General features: G+C 42.1%; 2 protein-coding genes across 2 annotated transcripts in view; one reads left to right on the top strand and one right to left on the bottom strand.

Moving 5' to 3' along the window:
* ift80 (intraflagellar transport 80 homolog (Chlamydomonas)) overlaps positions 1 to 12,650 on the top strand; it is a 19,464-nt gene extending 6,814 nt beyond the window's left edge. Inside the window, exons 6-20 of the mRNA XM_043258421.1 lie at positions 798 to 907; positions 1,934 to 2,023; positions 3,052 to 3,189; positions 5,580 to 5,759; positions 6,136 to 6,254; positions 6,502 to 6,576; positions 7,471 to 7,634; positions 7,770 to 7,834; positions 8,235 to 8,370; positions 8,822 to 8,969; positions 9,054 to 9,225; positions 11,317 to 11,406; positions 11,479 to 11,651; positions 12,071 to 12,194; positions 12,321 to 12,650. Of these exons, the coding sequence (XP_043114356.1) occupies positions 798 to 907; positions 1,934 to 2,023; positions 3,052 to 3,189; positions 5,580 to 5,759; positions 6,136 to 6,254; positions 6,502 to 6,576; positions 7,471 to 7,634; positions 7,770 to 7,834; positions 8,235 to 8,370; positions 8,822 to 8,969; positions 9,054 to 9,225; positions 11,317 to 11,406; positions 11,479 to 11,651; positions 12,071 to 12,194; positions 12,321 to 12,431 (1,895 nt within the window). The 3' untranslated portion in view covers positions 12,432 to 12,650. The remainder of the gene's footprint in view (positions 1 to 797; positions 908 to 1,933; positions 2,024 to 3,051; positions 3,190 to 5,579; positions 5,760 to 6,135; positions 6,255 to 6,501; positions 6,577 to 7,470; positions 7,635 to 7,769; positions 7,835 to 8,234; positions 8,371 to 8,821; positions 8,970 to 9,053; positions 9,226 to 11,316; positions 11,407 to 11,478; positions 11,652 to 12,070; positions 12,195 to 12,320) is intronic.
* Positions 12,651 to 14,317: 1,667 nt separating this feature from the next.
* LOC122359395 (uncharacterized membrane protein C3orf80) lies at positions 14,318 to 15,369 on the bottom strand. Its single transcript, XM_043259686.1, has one exon. The coding sequence runs from the start codon at positions 14,994 to 14,996 to the stop codon at positions 14,490 to 14,492; it is 507 nt and encodes a 168-aa protein (XP_043115621.1). The 5' UTR covers positions 14,997 to 15,369; the 3' UTR covers positions 14,318 to 14,489.
* Between the last annotated feature and the right edge of the window lie 922 nt (positions 15,370 to 16,291).

Below are 16,291 nucleotides of genomic sequence, written 5' to 3'. Positions count from 1 at the left end.
CCCTGTTTCAGTGGAAGTGAGATCACACGGTTAATAATAGCGTACCCCCTTTAGCCCATTTACCTGCAGTGATATGAGCCTGGTGCTGGAGGAGAGATCCCCGTGTGATTACAAAGTACTGCAGTGCAAAATAAAAGGCTATGTTCGTACCTTTTCATTACTGAGTGATTGGATTCTCTCCAGTTCTATGGATTCTGTTTTCACTGCAGTATTATTTAGAGATATCCTGTTTACAAATAGTGCAAAATGATGTTCCTAACCAGTAAAAGCTTTGTTCATCTTCAGAAATAATGTTTTTGTTCAAATCAGAGTGCACCAACCCTAACCTTACCCTGTAATTTATTTGAAACTTTTTGCCTTTCCGATGTGATACGAGATTTGAAAAGGTAGAACAAAATGTAAAAGGCAGTGTTGTGACGTGATTGTCTTTTGTAGTGTTAAGTACCCCAATCACACACTTGTGGTCAGAGTTAGTGTAAAGACACACAGCCCTTTGCTTTGATTATGACTCGCAGTGCTCAGAAAGGCTGATTCTGTGTGTGTGTGTGTGTCTGTGTGTGTGTCTGTGTGTGTGTCTGTGTCTGTGTGTGTGTGTGTGTGTCTGTGTGTGTGTGTCTGTGTGTGTGTGTGTGTGTGTGTGTGTGTGTGTGTGTGTGTGTGTGTGTGTGTGTGTGTGTGTGTGTGTGTGTGTGTGTGTGTGTGTGTGTGTGTGTGTGTGTGTGTGTGTGTGTGTGTGTGTGTGTGTGTGTGTGTGTGTGTGTGTGTGTGTGTGTGTGTGTGTGTGTGTGTGTGTGCAGGCTCTCCCGTGTACTCGGTGGTGTGGTCTCCGGACTCAGGACGGGTTCTGTACACATCGGGTCGACAGCTGGTGATCAAGCCTCTGCAGCCCAGCGCCAAGGTCCTGCAGGTACAGCTTACACGTCTGTGGACGGTCTCCTGTTGAAACTGTTCAGAGCTTTGATACAGTCTGTATAAAAGAGATCACTGAAGCCCCACGACCAGGTCGACTTCCACACAGACTTTCAGTCACACACTTACAATTATTCATCATTCACTAGATGTTGTCCTGCATTTTCTGTTAACTAGGGTAGCACTTTACTATACATCTGCTTTATTATACATTAGGATCCATCTGATCATTTGACTGATGTTCTGTGTGTGACAGATTTTATTAAAGTATATTTTACACCATGTCAAATTCTACAAAATGTAATTTGTGATTATGAAATATCAAACAAACATAAAACACAAAAACATGCATTGATTTAATTGAAAAAATAATCAATAGACATCAGAATATGCACCATTCTTGAAATGTTAGTTTTGATTGTTAAAGGTAAAAACAACCATAATGCAATATTTTGTGCTCTGTATTTTTGTATTTAAACTTAAGCTTAAAAAATAAAGGCCTCCTGCAACATCCTGGAAATTTTATTTTATGGTGGAATAAAATAAAACCTAGAATGTCATCATTTATGTGTCTAGAAGTGCTGGGCAGTCCTGTCACATGACGCACACCGGTGGGTTTGATGGGATGGCTGGAATATGACACTGTTCCTTTGTACTAGTTGTTATATCACAAAGACTCTCCCCCACGTGACCTTTGACCTCCTGAGCTTGAGCTGAGATCAGACCCGAGGGCAATGTCACACACAGGTCACATATACTCAGCGTGCATTCACATCTCTGGAAATAGAGCACTGTGTGTGTGTGCGCATTTGCGTGTGTGTGTGTGCGTGTGTGTGTGTGTGTGTGTGTGTGTGTGTCAGTGTTCCTACAGATCAGTGGTACTGTCATGTAGATGTACAGTATTCTCTGTACTACAGTGAACATCACACGCAGAAGCTCACAGATCCATTCCCAGGACATGAACTGATGAGATGCTGCAGCTGGTGTCAGTGACTGTGTGTGTGTGTGTGTGATGTGTCTGCAGTGGAAAGCTCATGACGGAGTCATTCTGAAGGTGGACTGGAGTGCTGTCAATGATCTCATTCTGTCAGGAGGAGAAGACTGCAAATATAAGGTAGAGATCATCCACTCTTCAACAAATTAAGACCTGAGAAAATCCTAAATCAAAACAGAAAGCCTCATTTTGTTGCACAAATTTCTAAAATCTAATATCCTTCCTCTTTTTGTTTTGTTTTCCAACAAAAAATATATATTTAAACATCCTTAAAGGTCAATTCCTTTGATTAGTTCAAACGACTGATTCATTCAGGAATTCAGAAAATGGCTCACTTTATAAATGGGCCTTTGAATCACTGATTCACATGATTTGTTCAAAACGTGGATTCATTCAGGAATGCTCTTTATAGGTAATATTTTTGTTGGCAAAACCGAACAAAAACAGACAATATTGTGTTTAAAATATAACACACTATTAACTTCTTATTTACTGAACTACTGTATGTTATATCACGTATCATTATAAAATAAAAATGAGACAAAAACTCAAAAACTATCTTGAATTTTAGGACATACCTGCATTTATGAAGTAGTTTTTTGTCAGCTGTATGAAGTGCAGGATGATGTGCAGGTCTGGGGGCGGGGCTGTGTGTTAACCTCTTTAGAAGTATTTTAATCACATTATTTTTTAAATAACTAAGTTAAGTTAATGCCTTAAACTGACAGTTATCCAAATAGAGCACAGGGATTGGTTTACGAGACACTGTTGACGTTACAGCAGAGAAAATGTTGTGGGCGGGGCCTAAGCAGTGTGATGTCACATTGCCCAGCAGCAGAAGTGAGACCGATTTGGTTAAACAGTGATTAGAAATGAGCCGTGGGTTAGGGATGGACAATATATTTAATGCGTATCTCGTCTGTAAAGCTGCTTCTTTGATTAGCAGTAAATCTCACAAGCTAGGCAACATCACGTTCTGTTTCGCAAAATGAGTCGCCTGTGATACTGAGCCCGATATTGTGTAGCTTGTCAGTGATATGAAGTCTTGTGCGTGATACAGCTCACGTCTTTGGATGTAAACTAAAGCATAGATGCAGAAGTCATGGGTAATCCCCCGTGTTTCTGGCCTGTGTTTGTGTGTGCTGCAGGTGTGGGACAGCTACGGCCGGCTGCTCTTCTCCAGCTCGGCTCATGATTACCCCATCACCGCTGTGGCCTGGGCTCCGGACGGAGAGCTCTTCGCCATGGGCTCCTTCCACACGCTCAGGCTGTGTGATAAGACCGGGGTAAGACACACACACACACACACACATCTGCCGGAGTTCAGTCTCAATCCAGTCTTCTTCTGATGGATTAAACCAAGTCCCTGTCTTACTTCAAACTGTCTGTTTTACATCTTTCTCAATGATCTGACTTCGGTCATACCTTAAACTTTCGTTTTCTTTCGTTGGGAGGATCATACGTTCAAAAAAAATGTCTTAGAACTGTTATGTTAAGTGTTTTTGTCATTTCAACCTCATTATGTAATATTTACAGGGATTTGTGCCTGTAATGCTTTATGAAATAAAAAGAAATAGTGCTGTTATCCATGGCTGGGATATTTCAGCTCTGTCCTTTGGGCCAGAAAGTCTGTGTGTGTGTGTGTGTGTGACGGCAAAGGGTTAATGCTGCGAGGGCTTTCACGCTGTGTCAGCAGTTCAGTGCATTAACCCCCTCAGTAAAAACACACCAGCACCAGAGCACTTAAACAAACACAGGCTTGCTGTTCCGCAGCTCATTTCAGATACACATCATCACAGATGCAGTGCAGATGTGTTTGAACGTGCAGCGTCTTAACTCTTCATGAATAACCCTTGTGTGTCACATGCTCTACACTAACACGCCCGCCTTCAGTGGGTTCCTGTTTTTTACTCTAGTGCAGTTGTTAGATTGTCAGATGGACTAAGATCAGCCCGATAGTGAAGACATTTATTTGACTTTGTTCACCGTGTTTTGTGTTGTGTTGAGCTGATAAACAGTTTCTGTAGGGAGATATATGTGGCCTATAGCATGAACTCTGGCTTTCACAATAAGCTTAGACTTTACAAACCCAACCAAATCCAATCCAGCTTAGATCAGGCCTGTAAATGGATTTCATCTGAAGGCTCGGATCAGATCGAACTATTTAACATTTAAACTTCTTATAGATTTGACTGCTTTAGATGCACTTTTTGGCAATGGATATTTTTATTACCCATAAAATTCAGTCTTGGTACACTTACAGATGTTATATATATTTGTGAAGGCTCTATCAATCTTTAGCAAAGAAACGTATTAAATTCGGATGTGTTTAACGGTGTCTATGAGACAGGTTTAATCTCTCAGTACTAAGAAGTAAACAAGATTAACTGGTTCTACAGTCTAGTTGTGCACAAGAGATTATATATACACCTTTCACAATCTACCATCATTTACTGAGAGACTGATAGAGAAACTCCTCACACACACACACACACACACACACACTCCTGCAAATACAGAGGATAGATTTCACTTTCAGTCCTGTTCAGAAAGAGGGAAGAGCTTTAGAAACACAAAGTTCTGTTCTTATACTGTTCATAATTAAATGCAGGAGTGTAAATGCATTCATGTCATCTCTGAGCTGCAGTAAACAGTCTGTGTCAATAGATGCTTTTGATTTGATTTGATTAACAACTTAATAGTGTCTAAATCAAATTAATTGAAAGTTGTTCACATAAATGGTGCATATGTTCAATAATGTTAGAAAACTGCTCTTACAAAGGTTATTGACAAAATGTCCAAAAAAACGGAGGAATTGCCAGTAATGCATAACCCACGTGTAGATACACATATACACACACTACTAGCCACTGTGTGTGATTTCCTACAGTATATGAAGCTTGTCAGAAGGTGTGTGTGTGTGTGTGTGTGTGTTGATTTGTACACCATATCAGTCCTGTGTTTAACTGAATAATAGCAGATGTAAGTAAAGCCAGCTGTGCCAGATTTACTCAGCTCACCTCCCTACAGCCTGACAGCATGTGTAAACACAGTGTGTGTGTGTGTGTGTGTGTGTGTGTGTGTGTGTGTGTGTGTGTGTGTGTGTGTGTGTATGTGTGTGTGTGAGAGAGTGGGTCAGGACAGGCATATTTAACATGTCTGATGCAATGGGGCTGATTCAGCACATATATCCACAGAGAATCATTGCAGCACAGCATATGTCAGTGACCCTCCCCCAAAACACACACACACACACACACACACACACACGTTGTGTTTCCATGTTTTATGGGAACTCTCCATAGTAGGTGTAATGTTTCTATACTGTACAGACTGTATGTTATTGTTCTACACCTAAACCTACCCCTTACAGGAAACTACTCACATTTTTAGATTTTCAAAAATCTAAATCCTGTATGTTTTATATGTTTTATAAGTAAAAAATGTTCCTATCCTTGTTGAGAAATTTTGTTTCCCATAATGTGATAAAATACCAGGTGCACACACACACACACACACACACACACACACACACATACAGTGAGATGGTGGGTTATTTCTTGTTGGTCATTCATAAAGCAGTCCTCAGTTTGTGTCTTGGTTGTGTGCTGACTCTGAGCTCCTGCTCTGTGTGTGTGTGTGTGTGTGTGTGTGTGTCTCTCTGTGTGTGTGTCAGTGGTCGTACTCTCTGGAGAAGCCCAGCACTGGGAGTCTGTTCAGTCTGGCCTGGTCTGCAGATGGCACTCAGCTGGCCGGAGCCTGTGGAAACGGACACGTGTTGTTCGCTCACGTCGTGGAGCAGCGCTGGGAGTGGAGGAACTTTGAGATCACTCTCACAAAGAGACGCACCATGCAGGTACACACAGCCTCCCGTGACCCCGATGAAGCCTCTTTCAGGACGGTCATGATGTTGTGACATTATTAACACATTTAACCCTCAAAGTCTCATTATTGTAATGCCTCTCTGGCTCATATATACATACAGTATGTACATATGTACAGTAATGTGTCTTATTAGTTACCATGCACTACCTGCAAGGGACTGTTCTTGTCTGTATGTATAAACTGTGTATAAACGTCTCTGACTGTCATGCACAGCCGTGTTTCTTATTTATTACCGTGTAGGTACTCTTCAGGTAAGTACCTTGTGTTGCTCTCATTGGCCCGCGGGGAGATGCACATGCTGTAAGATGAAGTAAGCTTTGGTTTTCGGTGGTGTGTTTGTTGCTCAGGTCAGAAATGTGTTGAATGACGCAGTGGATGTTCTGGAGTTCAGAGACCGGGTCATCAAAGCCTCTCTGGCTCACGGTCATCTGGTGGTCACCACCTCTCTGCAGTGTTACGTCTACAGGTGACTCTTCCTCCTGTCCTTCAGTCTGACTCTTAACTCTAGAGATTATCATAGAATTGATTCCAGAGACCGTCTCTGCATTTAATAACAAACTGTTCACTCTCCTCATTATACATCCCTGTCAGTGTGTTCTTCTGCTTTATACTGCTTTGATGCAACCTGTGCTGTTAAAAGCGCTATATAAATAAAAGTGATTGATTGATTGATTGATGCCTGCCGGCTCTGACACACTCGTGTGCTGTTTCAGTGCTAAGAACTGGAACACCCCGCTGATCTTTGACCTGAAGGAGGGAACGGTCAGCCTCATTGTGCAGGCCGAGAGGTGAGAGAGCACACGGTTACACCGAAAACAGCTGATGTTCCCTAAAAAGAACAGAGATCTCTCTGTGCGCAGAGAAAGAGTAACTAAGTTTCTACCTTGTTATATCAGTTTTAAAGATATTCTGATGTTACAGTGGCTTCTAATCATTTGGATGGCTTCTGAAGCGTCTGTTTTGCTGATTTCTTTAACGCCAGAAACAAATGCTACAGCTTTTCACTCTAATTAGCACAGTGATGTATTACAGTACATCCACACCAAAGTCACAAAAATACACCAAACTATATAGAGTTGTTAAAGTAAAGGTGTAAAGGTGCACATTTGCATTTTTGGTTTGGTTCAATTCTTAGATATTCGTTTAATAATAAAAGTATTTACTTCCCAAAGCTAAAACTTTTAATTCAAAGTAAAAATATCATTTACTGTAAAAACTGCTTATCGTATAAAAATAAAAAAGATTGAATGTAGATTACTTGCTATGAATAAAGGCATCTTTGAAAACCCTTAATGTTAATTCTGGTTTATCACGCTCTTTATCAGGCGTCAGATTTTTATTATGTGCTTAGAACCCAGAAAAGTGTCTAAATCCCACAGTAATGTGTGCAGCCAGTGACTCAAGCTTTACCTGAACAACCTTGTTTCTTTTGATTTCCTTCCATGGCTATTTGATTTCAGACAGACCGAATTAAAGTGTAGTTTAGACAAAAACAGGATGTTGATTAGAGCAATGAAACAATACACTTTAACTAAACGGCACAGTTCTCAGCATCACTTCAGCTTGATTCAGAGAGATTTTGGAGAATGATGACGTGTTGTAAGTGTTTACTGCTCCTGTCTCTCACACACACACACACACACACACACACACACACACACACTCTGTCTGTTCTTGTGCAGGCTCTTTCTGTTGGTGGATGGAGCAGAGGTGTTTGTGTATTCATATGAGGGTCGTTTGGTGTCGTCTCCTAAGAGTCCCGGCCTGAGAATGGACATCCTGAGCTCTCAGTCCATCTCACTGAGCAACGACACCATCGCCATACGAGACACGAGCGACGAACGAGGTGCTCACTCGCTCTCACAGCCTCTCCACATCACCCTTAACACACGTGTGAACCAGCATTTACTCAGGCCAAACACTTTATACAGGCACGAATGTGTTCTGATGTTGATCGCCGTGTCTTGCTTCTCTCCTCCAGTCGTCTTTCTGTTCGAGGCTCAGACGGGAAAGGCCATTGGTGACGGCAAACCTTTGATCCACAAGGTGAACACACATACACGTTTGTAGTTGTTCTGTCTCGGTGCTGCCACCTCTTGGACGGACTGTTAAAAAGAGCACGTAGAGCGCATGCAGTTAGAATAATCTGGCTGCTGGTGTGCAGTATAGTAAACCATACTATACCTGAGCCGCCTTTGTAGACAGCACCGATGTCTGGTGTCTACAGCCCATACCATAAAGTGATGCTGTGCCCCGGTGCTATGACACAAAAAAAATAAAACACATTACAAACAAAGCATTTGTTGTGTGTGGACAAGTCATAACGTTTGTTGAAGATTAGGCTCATATAGGCAATATAGAGTTCAGTCAGTCGTCCTTCATCGTAATCACCAGACACCACATCAGTGTATTAAATCATCAGCCAGGTTTAAACTGTGATGTTCAGATCGAGGTGGTGTTCATCGCGCTGGATCAGTGTGGCTCGTCTACTGACAGAAGGATCGCACTGATCGATAAGAACCGTGACCTCTACCTGACGTCTGTGAGAAAGCTGGGCCGAGCGCACAACATCCACAAGATCGGTAAGAGGACGTCTGTGGTAATGGAACAGGATCATTTTTCAACTCCCCAAGAGTTAAAGAGTTGAGTTTTATCATTTTCAATTCCATTTTAGCATTGGAACCAATTACATCGTTAGCATCTAAAGAGTTTAGATGTTTTTCCTATTTCAAACTTCACTTTTCAGTAGTTACATTGTGTATTAGACTGATGAAAATGTTAAATAGGAAATGATCTCTACTCTTTGATCATTTGTAAACATGTTCCTAACGGTCTAATCGGATTCAGTGATCTGTGCTAAGCTACAGCTAAAAGTGTTTTCCAGACCCGGAGATCGTCTGAACGGATTCAAAAACGGTGAAACTCAACTGTTTAACTCCTAGGGGAGTAAGAAGATGAGCATGGTTTCAAAAACAGTGGAGCGTTCCTGTAAAGCCAGCTTCATCTGACCTGATCTGTGTGATCGGTCTTCAGGGACGATGGTGGACACTATGGCCTGGAACGACACGGCTAACATCCTGTGTGGCATACAGGACAGCCGCTTCACGGTGTGGTATTACCCTAGTGTTGTGTTCGTGGACAAAGACCTGCTGCCCAAAACCATCTTTACCAAAGACAGCAGGTAACACACTGACTGTACCGCTTTAAAGTCTGCTTAGAAGATGCTAGGATGGAGATGACGTCCGCTGGGTCATGTGTCCTGCAGTGAGTTCAGTCGTCCTCCTCAGATGGTGAGCTATGAGGGCACTCAGGTGACGGTCAGGCGGGTGGACGGCTCTCTGGTGTGCACCGCCGTGTCTCCGTACCCCAGCTTACTGCACGAGTACACCGGCAGCGGACGCTGGGAGGACGCGCTCCGCATCTGCCGCTTCGCCAAGGTCAGGCAGGCACACACACCGCCGGGCGGATAAACACACCCAAGACATGAAACACATTTAAAGAGTTAGGCATAAGTTAAACATAAAACATTTAGGTTGTATGATCATGGCGCTCAACACAATAACTGACTAAGAATAAACTCTACCCTGTTGAAAAATCCAGCTGGATAGCTATGTTTTGAAGCATGGCTGCTAGTTTAAGCTGGTCGTGTGCTAGTTGATCAGAACCAATGCATGAGCAGCTAGGTTCAGCTCAAACCAGCAGCCAGGCAGTTTTTTCCTCAGGGTAGTGTGTGTTGTTTGTGTTGATGTTGTCTGATGTTGTGTTTCTCCTGAGGAGGAGGCACGTCTCTCTTCCTCTGATGTGTGACACCAGTAGATAACTCCTGTGCTTCTGAGCCACGCCGTACTGAAAATAAAATAACATTAAGTGAATCGTCGTCATTAAAGAGCAGCGGAATAAAAACACTGGTGACAAGTCACAATAAAACTCAGTTTGTTAACATTAGATATGAATTAGGTTTGAGGAACAAGAGTGAATGAATCTATGTCATCTTATGTTGAGAACATTTGTTTGTTGATGGTATTTTATACAGCTGTATATGTTTAGAAATGAATATTAACAGAATTCATTCCAGTCACTGTTCATTTATGTGACTGATTTTCTAATGTTAAATATATAAAACAAAGCAAAGATACAAATAACATGAACGGTGCTTTTCAGGTTCATGTAGGACTAACATCATTTTTAGATATAGAAACTGAATAAAGGAATCAAATGTACAACCCTAGTGCAATAGATGTTGGGACATTTTAACTTTAAACATTGCATATTTGATTTAATAAATTTGAGATCAATCCTTATTAAAGGAACACAAGCTATTTCTTCAAGAGCAGGAAGTGGTTTTGTTGATTAATATTAAGAAAGCGCTGTCACTTTAAGAGAATGCACTATCTAGGGCACTCATGAGTGTGTTAACACAAGTCTTGTGTGAATTTGTCCAGTCGGGTACAAGAGAGCTCAGTATCTGAGACGAGGAGAGACTTCTCACTGCATGCAAGTTCTCATCCACCTCTTCCTGCTCTTGAATGTTTAAACTAACAGGACTTAACTGAGTTTAGTTTAAACATGTTCAGACTCAGCTCTCTGATCATATTCCAGTGTAAGGCGCTCGTATTAACCAGAGTGACTGGGTTTTATTTGTTTGTATGGTTTTGGTTCCTCACTGCTGATGTAATGTTTTGGGGAGCCAGAGAGCAGCAAGAACTTACATTAGCCAAACTCTGTCTGTTCTGTGTTGTGTTTTACTAAATTGATAAACGGGTCTGTGGAAAGTAGTCTGGTAGTCTTTTTTTAGAACTATCCAAAATCAAAGGCAAAACTGGTTTTATATGAGATTCGTATGTCTTTTATTATGTAATGCAGTATCAACACTCTGGGGTGGTGCGCTAATAATCTGAATTGAAAATGTTCGTGAAACAGGGTTTTCCTAAAGAACATGACAGAACATGAAAAAAAAGTGGTTTTGGTGCACTTTTATTTTTGTGATGCAATATCAGTTCTAAACTCTGGAGTGGACTATCAGTCTGAAGTGAAACTTATTTTTGTGAATTTGAATTGTGAAAATGATTTATTTATTTGTTGTTGACAGAGAAACCGGCTGAGTAAATCAATGCTAAAGAATTTTCATTTCAACTTTTTCAAAAGTTTTTACACTTTATACAAAGCAGAGGTCGGCCAATTTAGAAGATCAGTTTGAAGCACCATTACTCTAGTCTTCAGTGTCAGAAATCATACTAAAAACATTCAAAACTGTAATTATTCCAAACTCTTTAGCAGTAGTCTAATGCTACATGTGTTACCTGTTGATTGATCTGACTAGCTCTGGCTGTTTTACTAAACCAAGTTCTTTGCCATTAAAGCATAAGCAGTAGTTCATCAGTAAATAATGCTTGAGACGGATGAAGACCAGGACAAGTTCTCACATGAGCCACGGTTTAGCGTGGAGGCTTCAGTTACTCTCCACAGACCTGATGAGGGTCAATAGCTGAACTTTATTAATCACATTGTGAAATGTCCCTGTCTTACAGGATCAGACGCTCTGGTCGTGTCTGGCCGGTCTGGCGATGGCCAGCAGGGAGCTGAGCACAGCGGAGGCGGCGTATGCCGCCGTAGGAGAGGTGAATCAGCCACGAGAACATCTCACAGCACCCCTCCGCCTCGGTTTTACCACCCGTCTTTGTCTCTCGTAGATCGACAAGGTGCAGTACATCAACTTCATCAAGGACCTGCCGTCAAGAGACTCGAGTCTGGCTCACACGCTGCTCTTCAGTGGACATGTTCAGGAGGCCGAGGCCACGCTGCTGCAGGCCAACCTCAATTACCACGCCATCCAGATTCACATCAACCTCTACAACTGGGACAGGTGCGAGCCTGCTGGGCATTCTGTCCCCTGCCTTCAGCTTTAGTCTTAAGGTCCCTTCAACTATAAAGATAATGATACTAGCGTCCACGCCAGTGAACGATATCGACTGGTCGTTCGAAGCAAGTTCTGTAAGTTCTCAAGCTCCTCAGAGCTGAGTGGATTCTGTCTGCCGATCGATGTTTGTATTCATCATCTGGGGAAAAAATAATTTTCTCTTTGCCTTTAACGTTATTGTTGTGAAGTGGCAGAGACACAAGCTCCTAGCTCAGCACAAGGACAGCAAGAAGGTCTGGGTCTGGTCTGGGTCTGGTCTGGGTCTGGTCTGGGTCTGGTCTGGGTCTAGCTAAGCTCCCCGGGACCAGAGGTGGAGTGCAGGGATCTGACCGGAAGGGGTCAAACTCACGTCTGTCTCTCCGCAGGGCTCTGGAGTTGGCGGTGAAGTACAAAACTCACGTGGACACGGTGCTCGCTCACAGACAGAAATTCCTGCAGGACTTTGGGAAGCAGGAAACCAACAAGAGATTCCTGCAGTATTCTGAGGGAGTAAGACATGTTTACTTTAATGGATCTGTAGCACTGTTTAAATAGAAGTAATCTTTCCTCTGTATAGGACTTTTATTGTTTCTGATTTATTTGACAGTTTTTAATGTCTCTCCTGCTCACGTTCAGGTGGAAGTGGACTGGGAGAAAATCCAGGCGAAAATTGAAATGGAGTTTGCTACGGAGCGGGAAAAAGCAGCCAACTCATCGGTCAGAAGCAGCGTGTCCATCCGCAGATAAACCTGTGAGACTCCTCTACACTACTCTACACTACTCTACACTACTCTACACTACTCATATCAATTCATGTCTTAGCCTCTTTTTTCTGATGCACATCACTTTATTGACAGGCATCACTTCTAGTTCAGCTGTTATTTATATCACATCAGAGAAGATTTTGTATCAGGAATGAAAAGCTTGATTTATGTTTTTTTCAATAAATGCATATTTGAAATAAAACTTGCTTTGGTCAGTAGCTGTTTCCTCCTAACATTCTGAGTGATCCAGTGCACTGGAACTAAACACTTCTACAGAGACTCTTTTGTAGTTTAGTCTCTGTCAGATAATCCAGTCTTCATCACAATGCAGTGTAATATGAATTCATCTAGAGTTGTTCTGCTGCTTCACTCCATGATTATTTGTGGTGCGCAAAAACAGTTCATTGTATTTTTATAACTTTAAAAAATGTTTATGACTAATTATAAACAGTGTAGTGTATAAAACATAAAAACTGCACATCTGCCTATCATATAATCAAAGTCATCTATAGATCACAATCAGGAGGCGTGAAGTGGGTTTTAATTATTTTTCAAATGTACCTTTAGGATGTATTCTTATAGGCATTATAGATAGTTTGTGTTTCTGAACTTTTATTTATTTAAATGTAATGTATTGCAGCAGATGATGTTAAATCCATACACAACACACCTAGCGTGCAGACAGGAATTAGCGCCAGTCTTCCTCACGTCGACCTTACCCCCGTCTTCCCTCGTATCACGAGACCCTGGATGATATCCATGAGCTCCGGACAAACATTAAACCCTCTCCCATGCTAACTTGTACTGATGTCCCTGAAGTTCAGTGCTTCATTCAGGATATCCCGACCGCTCGGTCTCCATAGCGCTTTGCCAACTTCCAAGAAGAGGTGGGTTTCATCAGAGACCTCCCGGGAACTGTGTCCTGTTTGTGGAGGAGTTTCTCCAGAGCCGATCCAGCAGCGTCGTTCCATTAAATCTTTTACATTTTAATCTCCTGAACATGTCTGACTGTCCATATTGCTATTATTATTATACTGTTATTAATATCTGGTTTGCTTCATCTCCAGGGTCTGAAGTTTCTTTTATCTTTGGTGAGTCCCTTTAGTGGCCAAAATACCCTTGATGTTTATAACCAATATCCAATATATGCTCCTTTTTGGCATTTTTCATTGTAATATCTAGATAAAGTTTGTCTTTATGAACATTTTTATGTTGATATTTTTTTTTGACTCGTTTAAAAAGCTTAGAAAGGTTTTGGATGTGTTTACTCTCACGTGCACAGAACTGATTCTGCATTCATTAAAAAGAGTCAGAACATGCAAAAAAAAAATACAGACTCTGGACTTTATGTAAATAAACTTTTATTTTTCACTTTATGTCTTTGTTGCTGACCTCAACACACACAAAAAGCAGCTGAAATGCACTGAACGGTGTGTTCTTCATCTGTTGATGGTGAGTTAGGCCGGCCGTCTCGTGACAGTTTCAGCATATTTTGGGGTTTTGGCGTATTACCAACGAATCTGTATGATTTCCACGCGAGGACCTGCCCACACCCATCACCGCTGAGATTTAGGGTTTAAGCAGCTTTATACTTACTTGAGTTACGAACCATACGTTTTACCACAAATCACATTGTATGATTTTTTTTTCTTTAAAAGGAAATTTTTTAAGTGTTAACGGAGACATTAAATGTCTAAGGCTGAAACTGAAATCGGCTGGATTGCATTTATAACACTTCAAATGAACGTTAAAATCTGTAGCAGTCTTATAAACTGTGCTTTTTAAAACAAAGTCACTCTTAAAACGCTTTCAAGTTTGTGAGATCTCCCGTTCGGTTTGATCTGAGCAGTCCATCGGTTTCTCAAGCACAAAAAGAGCAGCAATTCAATGAAGAATTATAATCAACAATGTTTAAGAAGACTAAACGCATTTTTGCACACAATTTGCACTAAGTCTGGTTAGTTCGAGATACTTACTGTAAGAGCCAAACCTGAAAATGTCTTGAGGAGTCTAGAGCTCCTAAAGACACACAGGGAGTGGATTACAGAGAGTTTATGGGTCTTCTAGACGTCTGCAGTGCTGCTCGTCTTTCCTCCACCGCTCCCGTGTTCGAGTCCAGATGGTCTCCATTCACCTCCATCATGATCTCCTCGTATGTGGGCAGATAATTGACCTCCTCGTACGTGGGAAGCAGCGGCCCCGGGGAGCCGAAGTCCCCGGCGAGGGAGTCCTGGGACGCGTGTCCGTGCAGAAGGGCCGGCTCCTCGGGCGTCTGGCGGCGGGGACGCGGACATACGACACGCTGAATGAAATAACCCACCACGAAGAGCAAGAGCAGAATCAGCAGTCCCGACAGCTTACGGACCGTCCACTCCAGGTTGTCCAGGAAGGTGTGCAGCGGGAGCTGGCGGACGGACGTGATGCTGCTGCTGTTCTGGGTGCAGCACCGCTGGTCTTCATCGCAGCGGATCTCGGCACATCTCCTCACAGCCTTGCAGGAGAAGCCCATAAACCCCGACGCAACGCTCAGCAACGTCCGCGTTCTCATGCTTCTACCATCAAGAGCTTCAGTGAAGGTGCTGAGATATTTCTCTTCTCATGCAGGGACAATGCCGGGCGAGAGAAGAGTTCTGGCACTCACTTATTGGAATTGAAAACGACAGTGTAATAATGTAATAAAATCACTCTCTTCCCGTCGTGAGGTAATGTCATTGTCTTTCCGTCGGATCGGTTCAGTTTTCATCCCACCGTGGCTCATAATTCACATCCTCGGAGTGGAGCACGCGACCTCAGAAGCCACCTGATTAAAAATGCATGGCACTGTTTCTCTGTGGGTTTCAATGGAGTCATTATAGCCAGAACCAACTCAAACTAAACAGCCCTCCTGATGCTCTCGCACGAAGAACACAGCAAATGCCTGTTGAGATTATACAGGTCGTGTTACGGAGTAACGAGATTAGTAAGGACTGAGTAATACAGATACGGCTGTTGTTTTCTGAAGCGTCTTCTAATTACAGATGGGTATCTGTTTATTGTTGCTCATAATTATTTGTGCTAGGCACAAGAACCATTCCTCGTAAAAGCAGGTGGAAAATTCGGACAATATGATCAAAGTTATAACAGTAATTTAGTACAGAACGACTGATACAGCCTCAAAAATGCCTCAGTGAAACCTCATTAAAATAGGCTAATGTCTTTCTATGTCTGTATCTTATGTATTCACGTTTGTGGCACCATGTAAGGTCTTTACAGAAAAGTGTGCTGTACAGAATCGGTTTTATGTGCAAATGGAGAATAATCGTATTACGGGTCTAGAAAAGGCAGAATGACTGTGCAGTATACATTTACCAAAGTTTGCTTGTGAGGCTCCAGTCGATATTCACTTCTCATAAACAGAGCTAATGTCCAATTGGTCAAATGTGATTACTGGAGCATTATGCCATAAAATACACTGGAACAGAGTCAAGTTGGCCAGCCAGATTCATGAGGGATCATGTTTCTCACAGCAATTGCTCTCATTTACTGAAATGCGATCCGTGGTGTCATTAGTAAAAGACTGAAAGACGTTTGCTGACAGGGACTGCTGATGTACACTTCAATGGCCACTTCCTCATACTCTCTTTTAGTGTAATAATGAACAAATCGTAGTACATAAAGGTTTTTCAGACTTTCATTTTTCAAAGATAGTGCCGCTGAGTGTGATTGTTTATCAAATCAAATTTGAGTACATCCTTGACTATTAGTTACTGTACTATGACTGTGTTTTGGTTTATAGCCGTCGTTCTGCAAGTAAATGACCGTACAGTAAACCAGAGCAGGACTGATGACGGATGGAGATCTTAG

This window comes from Puntigrus tetrazona, chromosome 15 (genome assembly GCF_018831695.1).
Source record: "Puntigrus tetrazona isolate hp1 chromosome 15, ASM1883169v1, whole genome shotgun sequence".
Lineage (NCBI taxonomy): Eukaryota > Metazoa > Chordata > Actinopteri > Cypriniformes > Cyprinidae > Puntigrus > Puntigrus tetrazona.
This window is presented reverse-complemented; position numbering and strand designations above follow the sequence as displayed.

What these genes read in the sequence shown, in the direction of transcription:
- LOC122359395 (XM_043259686.1), bottom strand. Translation starts at nt 14,996, where the DNA reads ATGAGAACGCGGACGTTGCTGAGCGTTGCGTCGGGGTTTATGGGCTTC.